Genomic DNA, 13,643 nt, shown 5'->3' on the forward strand with positions numbered 1-13,643 from the left:
TGACGGCGTGCTCGCTCACGAGCACGCACAGTCAGTGCTGAGCTGCTTGAACTTTCAGGCAGCAGCCAGCGGTCCCCTGAAATCAGTTTCAGAGGCTCCTGGGCATGGTGTCCTCGGGGGTGGCCTGTCCCCCTCGGGTTGACGCACATGGGACCGCGACAGCACTGACTACAGAATTGAGTTCCCTGGAGAGCGTGGCGCACTGGCAGTAGGCGTATCGTCATTACGCCTGCTGCCGTCGCATCCTAACCCCGAGCAGGTCTTGAGGCCGGTTGTGGTAACGACAGACGCCTCCCTACGGGGTGCGGGTGCGATGTGCAACGGGCGCGCAGTGTCGGGTCGCTGGACGGGCCCCCGCCTGCGTTGGCAGATTACCGCCTTCAAGTTGCTAGTTGTCCTGCTTGCACTGATGAGGCTCCTGCCTCTCGTGCAGAGCCAGCATACTGGCCCGGACAGCACGACCGGCGTAGCGTACTAAACCTCAGGGTGGCATTCGCTCGCTGCAGTCATCGCAACTCGCCCAAACGCCTCCTCCCGTGGAGACAGCAGGTGGCAAAGCCCCTGCATGTCACATGCCCACCGGGTGTCCTGAACCAGACAGCCAAGCGCTCTCTCGTCAGTTGACGCCTCGTGGGAAGTGACGGCTCCACCCCTGGTGGAGACAGCAGGTGGCAAAGCCCCTGCAGGTCACACGCCCACCGGTTGTCCTGAACCAGACAGCCAAGCGCTCTCTCGTCAGTTGACACCTCGTGGGAAGTGACGACTCCACCACTGCGGGCCGGCTTGGATGTGGTTTGGGTGGGCACAGGTGGACCTGTTGCCTCCCTGAACACCACCCAGTACCGCTGGGCAGTCCCTGGTCGAGGCCCCCCCCCTCGACACGGAGGCCCTAGCGTGCAGCTGGCCGCGGGACAAGCGGAACTACGCTTCCCCCCAGTGAGCTTCATTGCGTAGGTCCTGTGCAAGGGCTGGGAAGGGAGTATCAAGTGCTACTAGTTGCGCCTTACGGGCCCAACTACACTTGGTCCTCGGAGCTAATACTCCTGACGACAACTCCCCCTGGCAAAATCCCCTGGCGAAGGGCCTACTCGCAGGGGATGGACACGTTGTGGCATTCGAGCCGGACCTTTGGGTCTGGCTCCTGGATGGGACGAGGAGTTCCTGGATGATCTACCCCCCACAGTGGTGGAGACTATCACTCAGGCAAGGGCCATGCCCACAAGGCTGGACGCCTTTAAGTGGCGCCACTTCTCGTCCTGGTGCTCTTCTCGAGGAAAAGACCCGCGGAATTGCTCGCTCAGGAACGTGCTGTCCTATTGCAGGAGAGGCTGGGGAGTAATCTCCCCTTCCACATTGGAGCGTGGGTACCCGCTGTCGCGGTTATTACGTACCAGTTGCTGGTGAGCCTCTGGGGTGGCATGACCTGATTATTAGGTTCCTCTAGGGCGCGAGGGGCTAAGGCCTCGTCCGTGCCCCGTACCCTCTTGGGGCCTTAAGTTGGACCTTTGGCTCTCCTGCTGGGGCTCGAGTCCATCCAGAGGGTGAGGCACCTGCAAGCATTCCGTGTCCACCGATTGCCAAAATTCAGGCCCGGTGACTCTCACGTGATCCTGAGACCCCGGTCGACTTACGTGCCCAAAGTTCCGCCTCCCCCCTTTGGGAACTAGGTGGTGAACTTGCAGGCGCTCCCACACCGCGAGAAAGACCCAACCTGTACGTGGGGTGCCCAGTAAGCGCATTGCGCCTCTACTGGAGCCACACGGAGGGCTTCAAGGCCCTGAGCAGCTCTTGTCTGTTATGGAGGTCAGCAACGGGAGTGCTGTCTCCGAGGAGAGTTGTTGCGCTGGATCGCACACGCCGTCACTACGGCGTGCCGATCGTAGCCCGTGCCCATTTGAGTGACGGTACACTCCGCTCGGGGTGTGGCCTCCTTGTGGGCATCGGCTCAGTGCGCCTCTCTGGCAGACATCTGTAGAGTTGCGGGTTGGGCTACGCTATACCTCGCAGAGGCTTGCAACCTCCGTGGGGAGTCGGCAGCTCGAGTCTTGCCAACAGGTGAGACCAGCAGTCGTAGGGCGTACGCCTGCGCATAGCGCCATTCCCCTTCTTAGGTGGATGAGTGCGCTATGGGCTGCCTCCCTTCTTTCCCCAAGGGTGAAGAATAGGCAGTCCGTCCATCCATCAATAAGCACTCAGGGCGGCGGGCTCGGCGGAGCAGCCCTACCGCCTATGGCCGGGTATCAAGCTGAGTTATTACATATAGCTCTAACCGGACCTAGTACCCCACACGTAGTAACCCCCCACTAGGGTGGTTCCGTCTGAGATGTCGTCATGAGATGGTTCCCCGCGTGGCAACCCATGACCTCCCCCAGGTGGACATCCACCTTGCGGCATTCCGCACATACCTCCCATGAGTTCTCCCCTATTTGGTGAGACCATGTTGGTGTCTCCACTGTATTCCCCCCCTATGGTGGGAAGTGGTCTCCGTAGCACACGTCCACATTGAGGGAACAGCGCTTACCCAGTAGCCCTACGGTATCGGACGGCTTCTCGTTTAGAGAACAAGGCCTCCGTCTGTGGTGGCCGAGGGCAGGGGCTACTCATCTTTGCCAAAAGCTCTGGGAGCCCCTGCCTGCCCACTGGAAGGTTACAAATTTCGCGATAGCGCTCACGTGTGGCTCGCCCAGGCCGGTCAACGTCGTTTCGCTAGAGATTGTGACGCGGCTTATTGCTGTGGCGTTTTCAATAGGAACCCCATCTGTCGGTTCGACACAACGTCGAGAGACCGACAGAAAGGGAACGTCTCGGTTACGTATGTAACCTCTGTTCCCTGATGGAGGGAACGAGACGTTGTGTCCCTCATGCGTTTTATGTATTATATGTACTGAAAATACCTTGCAATTACTCCCAGTGTACTGTTCATTTGTGATTTACATATGTTTGATCTTACATATTTACATACTGTATGTTTGATACATACAGTCGTTTGGATAGTGTGGAGGGCTGCGGAAGTGGCATGTCACAACGACGAATTGAGGCTGCACCCAGGGAGAAGGAAGCTCTCCTGGAGACCAAGTGGGCACTTGAGAGCAAGGTCTGTGGCGGTGCGCAGGCCCTGCATAATCACTGAGTCCTGCTTTCCCTCGTCTTACCACTCCAACCCCTTGGCCTGGTGGATCTGCAGGATGGCCCTGGCTTGAAGGACAGAGGCAGCCGACCCACCGCAGTGTAAGCCCTTGTGGTAGGCATAGACGAGACAGACACAGTACTTCGAACTTTTTAGCCCCGGAGGGTGATTTATTGTGAGGCACCACGAGTGGTTACAAGTGAGAATAGCTGTGGGGAATGTAGCTCCTCTAGTAACTTCGGGATCGGAGGGGGCGCTCGTGCCTAGGTGTTGAAAGTGGTGAAGTATCTGTGGGTGGTAAGCGGTGTCTGGAGATCGTCACTCGCTGGTCTCTATATGAAAGGAACAAAAGCACACGTTAGACATTCAGCTCTCTGCAGAGAACAAGCTCACATTTCCTCTTCCTCCTCTTCTTATGAAAGGTGAGCTTGATTGGGACCAGGTGGTGACGATCCGCAGGTGTGGCGGCTTGATTTCGCCGTTGCCTTGGCAAGGCTGATTGGCCACTGGCACGCTCGTCACACCCCCCCCCCTAAGCGTCGCTGTGGTACGGCGGCTCGCTTTGTACAGGATTAGGGGACACTGGGGGGAAGTTATGCCCCTGACCGTGATGCCAAGCCTGACCACATCCAGGATAGTCCATCGGCGTTGCCATGGGAAGCCCCGGCCCGATGTGTGACTGTGGGGGCGTTCCCGGTTTTTGTGAGCTCATCGTGCACTGCCGGAAAACTGGCACTGGGGTGGAACACAGTTCCCCCGTGTTCCATGTCCAGGTACCCGGCTATGAGCTGCGGGGAAAAAAAGACATCTCCACGTCGGGCTCCTCCTGGGCTCGACTGGCCGTAGTATCCTCTGATGTCAGAAAATTGCCACCCGATGTTGCGACCGAAATCTCATCCTCTGCACGGCATGGATCCACTATGGGACTGTCTGGCAGATACCGTGAGCATGACAGGGCCTCAAGTGCAACACCGTTCCCTACCCCCAGGAAAACCTTTGTTACGGGAATCGGTCAGGGGAGCTGTCATCAGAAACGTCAGTTGGTGCAACTAGAAGCCCTTAAAGCAGAGGCTGTGCAAGGAGGTTCAATGGTGGGGAACCTCCCCTTAACCCATGGCCAGGTGTGCGCTAGGGTACTCGTGCTGAGGGTGACCTCAGACAGGGGGTACCAACGTGGAACGGGTGGTGACCAGGGAGACAACAGGTTCACTCAAAGATCCCTGTTCAAGTTGTGCAGAACCAAAATGTGCATCCCAACCTAACTTGGGGACAATGAAGTAAGGAGGACGTCTCGGCTGGAAGGACGGAGATACGACCAGGTCTCGCCAGGAGGGTGGCGACCTCCAAGCACGGAGGTAATCTCACCTTGAAGAGAAAAATGAAATGTGCACCATAAGGTGCAATGCGGGAGGAGTCACTGAGCGATGCACAGTCAGGTGAAGAGAAGCGCCCAGCGAGAGAGGAAGCTCTTGAGAGGAAGTGGGTAGTTGGCCCCGAGAGGGGCCAGCACTAATGGGGATGGGGCAGGGTCCATCCCATTCTGACCTGAGCGAAGGCATGGCTGAGGGCTGAGCCCAATGTCCCAGTAGATCTCCGTGGGCTCCTTAAGAAGTTCAACTCCGCAGCATTCCTCAGAAGAAGGATACAAACCATGTTGAATTGTGGGGCTGCTGGTGAGTAGACACTGCTCAGAGCCCCAATTACCTGAATGTTGCCACAGAGCCCCAATGACCTCTCATGTGCGGACGGTGGGACTTTCTGCTTCGTTACTGTCGAGGCTGCTGTATACAGAGCTCAGTGATATAACCAAACACCCTCCCTACACAATGGGCACTTTCTCTACATCATCTGTGCAGGGTAACGCAGATGTCTCAGGCTAACAGAGTGGGGATCGCACGACCTTGGGCATGTGCTGTCATCTAATCACCTGTAGTGAATACAGTGGCAGCACAGAGCTCCTGCACAAGCCCTGGGTCGTTCTTCCCTCATGCAACCTGGTTGACCTGCAGGACGGTCACAGCAGCAGAGCGGAAGCAACCAGACCCACAGCAATGCAAGCCTTTTACACGAGTGGTGATGAGCTGACCCGCTTGGAAGGGTGCCTTGGTCGATCTCCTCAGGGGGCATGGTGACAACTTCCGCGGCGCGACCTGCCCACACCACCCACTGCTGACTCCAGAGGAGGTGTCGGGAGAGTTGCGACATCTGCCATGAACGAACACCACCTGACGGTTGACAAATGCTAGGGCAGCTATGCTGTCTGCAGCATGTGCTTGCGCCAAATGAGAGGCAGGGCCTCTACATTGCAAGGCAAGCTGTACGCAATCTTAGGCAATTGAATTGCCACTGCTGGCAGGTGCCCGTCCAGCAACCCAGCACTGCTTGCCCATTACACACCGCACCCCAACCGAGCAGGGATGCGACTGCCATACCACGGCATGCCTCCCACTTGCTCCAATGGGACTCCAGCCCGGAGTGGGACATGTCTGTCCGAAGGGCTAGGGTGTGCCGGCAGATAGACGTGATGGGAACACGCCCTGTGCCGGCGTGCCACGCTCTCCAGGGAACCCGACTCTGAAGCCCATGCTGAAGTGGTCTCATATGCATCAACCTGAACGGCGTGACGCTATATGGAGCCTCTGAGTGTTTCAGTGCGACCACTGGCTGTTACCTGACAAGGGACAGGCAGCACAGCATTGGCTGGGCACGCTCTCTGGTAACAGAGTCCAGTCCCATACCGGGAAAAGAGGTGCTCCGGCAGGGGAGAGCATGCTCTCATCGGTCGAGGTGCTAGGCACATGGTTCCAGTGCGTAGGCCACAGTGGTGAAGAGCTGACACGCTTGGAAGGGTGCCTTGGTCGATCTCCTCAGGGGGCGTGTTTTTTCTTCTCGCGATAAGTCATTCTTGCTCTTCTTGTCCTGTGTTACGGCAGGTTGCGAAACAACCTTACAGGTACATAGTGCCATCGACTGTGATGAAAGAGTAAAGAGCAATTTTATATTACCTCACTGTTCCTAATAAATATATATACTGCACTCATTCGTTTTCCTGCATTTGGGCCTTCATATAAGATATTACTTGAATTCCTTACATCAGATCTTTCCAAATGTTCTGCCCAAACATTCAGCGCATAATCATTCGACTTTTTGAGCCTTTGTCGGGAAAAAAACATCTTACGCAAGACTATTTTGATGCATAGCAGTTTTGGTTTATTTTACTAGTATCCTTAGAGGCGTATTTTTAATGCGCTATTTCAATTTACGCATTTGGAAGGGTAATGGAAATGCAGCAAGTGAACATATAGTACACAATATTGCATTTTTTCCCTTAGAGGACAGAGAGTTATTTTTGATAGGTTAGTGAGAGGCTAAAGTGAAGTAAAATCTGCTTATCCAGAAATTCATAAACTACATCTACTGTAAAAAAAGAGACATTGTGAGTTTCACACATTTACAAATGATACAATATTCATAGAGTTATTGATGGCTTTTATTCAATAAAGTTTATTATTTTGACATATTATCCTTTTGACAGATTTCAACTTCCAGTTTCCAATATTTTTCTGCATTTTTATTTTTATTCGACAAATATAAATATATGTCTTCCAGTGGTTATCCAGTTATTTTGATTATTTTTCACTTTAAATTTTTGAAATAAAAACTGAATAGCAAGATGGTACACTTAGCTTGACTCATGCTCTGCCCTCTGAGGTCATTGGCTAGGCATACGGATCACCATATTATGGCTATAAAAATACAGCCATTAGAGAATCAGAGTCAATTGCATTTAGTAGTTGCAGGTGAGCTCAGTCTTTGGGATGCTTTTTTTTCTATACACCCTCCTGCTTTTACATTACCGCAATGCAAAAGCAGAAAACACTGCTTGCCGAATGATTGGAGATCCTAAATACCCACTGCTGTCAAAGGATGGAGACCTAACTATTGGAGCACTTTTTCCAGTCCACATTAAAGAAACATTACCTTCATTTGAGTTCAAACAAAAACCTCAACTTCTGTCATGTTCTAGGTTTGTTACATTAGAAAAATATGTTTGCTGCATTGTTTCCTGCATATTTTTTAATATAAATGGTTAATGTTTTACAGTGTGAGTGTAAGAGATTTCCGGCTGGCTCAGGTCATGATTTTTGCAGTTGAGGAGATCAACAGAAATGAAAATTTGCTCCCAAATGTTTCTCTTGGCTACAGAATATATGATAGCTGTTCATCAAGACTGTCTTCCATGAGTGCAATTATGGCAGTGATGAATAATCAGGATTTTGCAGCAGAGCAGACATGCAATGGACAATCTCCAATACATGCTATCATTGGGGAAACGGAGTCTGCCACCACAATCATCCTGTCTAGAACAACAGGACCTTTTAAAATTCCAGTGGTAAGAGGCAATAGTCAAAGTTTGACATGGTTACCTGCTTGATGACTGTTTTAGCTGTTTTTTGTGATTTTTCTTTTTAGATAAGTCACTCATCTGCATGTGAATGTCTTAGTAATAGGAAAAATTACCCATCGTTCTTCAGGACTATTTCTAGTGATTATTACCAGGGCAGAGCACTTGCACTCTTGGTAAAACATTTGGGTTGGACTTGGGTTGGAGCTGTGAACAGTGATAATGACTATGGAAACAATGGAATGGAAATTTTTCTAAATGCAGCCAAGAAGGAGGGGATTTGCATAGAGTATTCTGTCAAATTCTATAGAACAGAGCCTGAAAAACTCATTAAAGTGGTAAACACAATGAAGCGAGGCACAGCAAAAGTGATTGTTGCATTTGTTTCATTTATTGAGATGGGATTTCTAATTGATCAGCTTACTTTCCAGAACATTACAGGCCTCCAATTGATTGGAGTGTTTGGATGGATAGCTTCACAGAATTTAATCACTCCAAACACATTTCATGTTATGGGAGGATCACTGGGATTTTCATTAAGAAAAATATATATTGATGGGTTTCCAGAATATGCTTATAAGGCATTTTGGGACACAGCTTTTCCATGCGCGCACAGAGATGGGTTTTTTTCTCAAGATAAAATCAATTGCAGCACTTATGAAGATCTTCTTGTGCTTAGAAATTATAATGAAGAGGTGGCTGAACATAGATATGTAAGTAATGTCTACAAAGCAGTCTATGCTGTGGCTTATGCACTACACAGTTTGCTTGAGTGCAAAGGACAAGAGGGTTGTGAGAAAACTGTGACAATACAACCACACCAGGTAAACAAAAGATAATTTGAGAAAACAGGCATCCCAATTTAAGCTGTATTTTGTGATAAACTGCCACAATGATAATGCTTCAAATCTGTCTTTTCACTAGGTTGTTGAGGCTCTGAAAAAGGTTAATTTTACAGTAAAATTTGGGGAACGTGTCTGGTTTGACAGCACTGGTGCGCCAATAGCCAACTATGAAGTTGTGAACTGGCAGCAGGACTCTGATGGATCATTCCAGTTTAAAGCAGTGGGTTACTATGATGCCTCACTGACCCCTGACCAGCGCTTTGTGCTGAACACTGAAAACATCATCTGGGCTGGAGGACAGCTGCAGGTAAATAACAAAATCCACGAAAGGGGGTCGAGCTTTCTCATACTTAGCACCTGAACTCTGGAATAGCCTTCCCGATACTATTCGAGGGTCAGACACACCCTTCAAATTTAAATCTAGATTAAAGACACATTTTTTTAGCCAAGCATTCACTTAATGCATAATATCCTAAATAAACCACCGGGAGACTGGATTTATAAGATATTATTTACTAGAATGATCTTGCCTGTTCTATAAATATCATGCAAGTGTTTGTTTTACCTTTTTTAGTGTTCTCCTGAAAAGCTGCTTTGGAACAATGCACATTGTGAAATGCACTATATAAATAGTTAAATTAAATTATGTCAAATAAGCCTAATAAATGTATGTCCTGTAAAGAAAAGTGCATTTTTATTTTCTGTACCTTATTTATTATTATTATTTTAATTTACTTATATGTACTATTTATTATTTTTCTTGTTTAAACAAACCTAATTTATAGTTATTCTAGGTGTTATCAAAAGTCCGGAGTTTTGAGATCTTAGAGAGCGTGACGGGTTGTAGTGTGATAGAAGCTCTGTTATGTAGGTAGGAGCTAAACCCTTTGAGGCTTTATAAGTGATTAAAAGAACTTTAAAGTCAATACAATACTTAATGGGTAGCCAGTGAAGGGTTGATAGCATTATGTGATCGTATTTTCTGGACCTGAAAAGAACTCTGGCAGCTGCATTCTGAACTAACAGTAGTTTGTTCATTGATGATGCCGAACAACCACTAAGTAGTAGGCAAGTCTTGAGGTCACAAATGCATGAATAAGCTTCTATGTGTCAGCAACACATCGAATATTTAGTAATTTGGCAACAACAGAAGGCTGTTTTTGTGACATTTTAGATGTTTTCAAAGATTTCCAAATGACAGGTTGCTGTCTAATATAACTCATAGGAATGTAACTGTATTTATTGAAGTAACAGTGCAGCCTTCAATTTGCAGGTTATAATCCAAAATATTCTGTTTACGAGCCTTTGGTCCGATAAATCATATTTCTGTTTCATTAGAATTCAAAAGAAGAAAATTACTAGTCATCCAATGTTTTATATCTTCGATGCGCTCTGCCAATTTGGATAGCTGGAAGGAAGCATCTGGTCTTGATGAGATATACAGTATAGCTGAGTATCATCTGCATAATAGTGGAAGCTTATTCCATGTTTTCTAACAATGTTGCCAAGGGGCAGTATATATATGGATGAAGGGTCCTAAAACCAATCCCTGAGGTAATCCAAAATTTACTTGCATTAGATTTGATGATTTCCCATTTAAATGGACATCATGATATCTGTCTAATAAGTAAGATCTGAACCATTGTAGTTCAAAACGATGAATAACCCACTTTTTATAAATTGGAAAACTAAAAAAATGCATTATTTCAAGGATCAAGATAGGTTAATGCATTCTCTCTAACAGGTAAATTATACGTTTTGGTTTATTTTATTAAATATATAATGTAATATAGTGAGCTCTATAATATACTGACTTCTAAGGCCAATTTGCAATGTTTCTTTAAAGTTTTAGTTTGCAGAAATTTTAAATAAAAATTGTATTTAGTCATATTTGGGGGCACTTTTAACAAATAAATATTCATGTGTTTGTCTATCAACTATTGACAGACCTATTTAAACAGAATATTCTCAATAGACCGGTTTTAGTATCTATTGTAGATTTGCATTACTTAATGGTTAACAATGCAACATGTTTCTTAAATAATGTGCATAACTAGCACAATAACTGAATGTAGGGCCTATGTATGTTTTCATGTAGAAGCCAAGATCTGTGTGCAGTGAGAGTTGTCCTCCAGGCACTAGGAAGGCTGTACAGAAAGGAAGACCTGTCTGCTGTTATGACTGTATTCCATGTGCAGATGGAGAAATCAGTAATGAGACAGGTAAACTTCAGACCAAATAAAAACTGGTTAGTCTGTCACCTTGGAATCATAATGTTATTTTTTTTTACATTGTTGATAAAAACTTTCCGTCCCAAAATGTACACAAAGTCAACTTGAAGTTGAACCTTAGAATTGCAAGGTGGCAAGTTGATCTCATACCGGTTTCCTCCTACAATTTTGGATGCAGTTTCTTGTCAAATAAGAGTGTTATTTTCACTCAATTCTATAGGGTTCAGGTTGTAACAAGGAGTCATAGACGTTCGGATCCATGTGCAGTATTTTATTCCAAGAATAGTCAAACAGGCAGAGGTCACACAACAGCGTCAAGAATAATGCAGACAGGCAGAATCAAGGTCGTAAACAAAGCAGAGATCGGGGCAGGCAGCAGAGAATCACAGTCGGTATAAACAGTCCAAGATAATACACGTAAGTAATAAACACAGGGAACCGCTCAGAAATGTCAGACTGTCTAAACAAGACTTCGCCCTGAATGAGAGTCTGAACACAGTATATATAGTGAGGTGGTAATGGGAATCATCTGGTGGTGATTGTCTGTGATATAAGACACCTGGTGGCGGTTAGCATGGGTTTCTGGGAAATGGAGTTCTGTGTGGAGTGCCCTCTACTGGAGTTCATGGGCACTCCAGCTGACAATCGTGACACAGGTCATGTCCTATTGAAAGATTCAACCTTGTACCCTCTTATGACTCCTGGCAGGAACAGTCAGGTTTTGATTTTTTATCTGTTAATATTTGCTAGAATCCGTGAAGTCATTGATCTGAACATGACATCCAGGATCTTCAGCAGAAAATTAGGCCGAAAATATTTTACATGGGTTACTTTTTATCCTTGTGTACAACAAACCCATATTGAGTTTTTGCTGCTAAAATATTCATTTGTTTTATTCATATGACCATGGAGGGTTTGAAAAGTAACTGACACTACTGGAACTTTAAACGGAACAGGTTCTTTAGTCAGATGATGTCCTGCTTCCTGAAAAGTAGGAGGATACCGGTATAAGAACTCATAATATATTGTGTATTGTATCTAACTAATGTGATTGTGATCTCTATTTCTTCCAGATTCAAATAACTGCATGCAGTGTCCAGAGGAATTCTGGTCTAATGCTGAGAGAAATAAATGTGTTTTAAAGTCTGTAGAGTTTCTGTCATTCACAGAAGTTATGGGTATAGTTCTGGTCTTTTTCTCACTGTTTGGTGTAGGAATAACTGTACTGGTCACAGTTCTGTTTTACAGTAAGAAGGACACCCCCATAGTAAAAGCCAACAACTCAGAGCTGAGCTTCCTGCTGCTCTTCTCATTGACTCTGTGTTTTCTCTGTTCACTTACTTTCATTGGTCGTCCCACTGATTGGTCCTGTATGTTACGTCACACAGCGTTTGGGATCACTTTTGTCCTCTGTATCTCTTGTGTTCTGGGGAAAACAATAGTTGTGTTAATGGCCTTCAAGGCCACACTTCCAGGAAGTAATGTCATGAAATGGTTTGGGCCTTTACAACAGAGACTCAGTGTTCTTGCCTTTACACTTATACAGATTCTCATATGTGTGCTTTGGCTAACAATATCTCCTCCTTTTCCCTATAAAAATATGAAATATTATAAAGAGAAGATCATTCTTGAATGCAGTCTGGGTTCTAGTGTAGGTTTCTGGGCTGTACTGGGTTATATTGGTCTACTGGCTCTCTTGTGCTTCATTCTGGCTTTTCTGGCTCGAAAGTTACCTGATAACTTCAATGAAGCTAAATTCATCACATTCAGTATGCTCATATTCTGTGCTGTGTGGATCACATTTATTCCAGCATATGTCAGTTCTCCTGGAAAATTTTCTGTAGCTGTGGAAATATTTGCCATTTTAGCCTCAAGCTTTGGTTTATTATTTTGTATATTTGCACCTAAATGTTACATAATTCTGTTTAAGCCTGAACAAAACACAAAGCAACATTTGATGGGAAAAACACAAAGTAAATCCTACTGATAAATAAACAAATATGGTTTAGGTAATGTTGCAGTGGTTTTAATGTTCATTTAAACAAACACAAGAATACTGCTAATTTACAAAATTATTACACATTAACTAATTAAATAAAAATCATTAAACCAACAACTTTAAATACATATATTTTCATATATGTTAAGGACACAAAAACAGAGTAAAGACTAATGAGGCTAACTGAAACATGACAAACTAACCCGAATATAAAGAATGTTTCACAGTACAAAAGAAAATCACACCCTTTTTCATATTTTGCCTTGGAAGTGATTGGGACAACAAGTATGCACTTAGAAGTAATATATGAACAGGATCAATTGTTAAATACCTGCAAATGCAGATAGTGATAACTCTTTTTTTTATTTCATTGAAATTAATGACATTTAATTCCTTACAAGTACAACAGCAATGTTCTAAATCATGTTCTTGATTTGCATTGATTCAGTAAGAAGTAAGCCTATAGACTGTATCGGACTGCATTTAACTTCTGGCCTGTGTTTGTTTATTGGTCAGGCTAGTGTCCAATACTATAACTATTTATACTTAATTTAATTTATGTTAATATTAATTAATATTATTTTGTATTGTATAATAATTGAATTAAATAAACAGTTTATTGAATTCTCTTGTATGTTAAACAATTTGTTGAATGGGTCCTGCAGTTTTGTCGCATTTAAAGAAACCGAATGGGATATTGACCTCTAGTAGTTGAGCTTGGTATCACAGTCTATATTCAAAATATTAGAGAGGCAAGTTTAGCCAAGTAACGGTTCCTCTTGGTTTCTTTTGCTTGTTATCAGCAATAATCTAAAGGCACTCTATTATTTGTGATTTTCTACCGGAAGTAAATGGCATTCCATGAACGTGTGCATTTGCAGTAATGTTTGTTTATGTTGTTAATTTGAAATCGTCTGTAGTAACAATTCACAACAAAGCTGTTTGATCCAAATCACTTAATAGCTGCATTTTTATTTGAAAGCTGTGTCCTCCAGAGGACTGTGTTTCCGTTATTCCCTTGTCAGTTATTGAATGT

General features: G+C 45.4%; 1 protein-coding gene across 1 annotated transcript; it reads left to right on the forward strand.

Moving 5' to 3' along the window:
• Positions 1-6,945: 6,945 nt before the first annotated feature.
• Positions 6,946-12,595, forward strand: LOC306899753 (extracellular calcium-sensing receptor-like; the record flags this gene model as incomplete). The annotated part of the gene is made up of 6 exons (XM_079466225.1): positions 6,946-7,154; positions 7,232-7,520; positions 7,601-8,356; positions 8,457-8,684; positions 10,476-10,599; positions 11,682-12,595. 6 exons carry the CDS (start codon positions 6,946-6,948, stop codon positions 12,593-12,595), a joined length of 2,520 nt encoding a protein of 839 aa, XP_079322351.1.
• Between the last annotated feature and the right edge of the window lie 1,048 nt (positions 12,596-13,643).

This window comes from Barbatula barbatula (assembly GCF_947034865.1).
Source record: "Barbatula barbatula genome assembly, chromosome: 10".
NCBI lineage: Eukaryota > Metazoa > Chordata > Actinopteri > Cypriniformes > Nemacheilidae > Barbatula > Barbatula barbatula.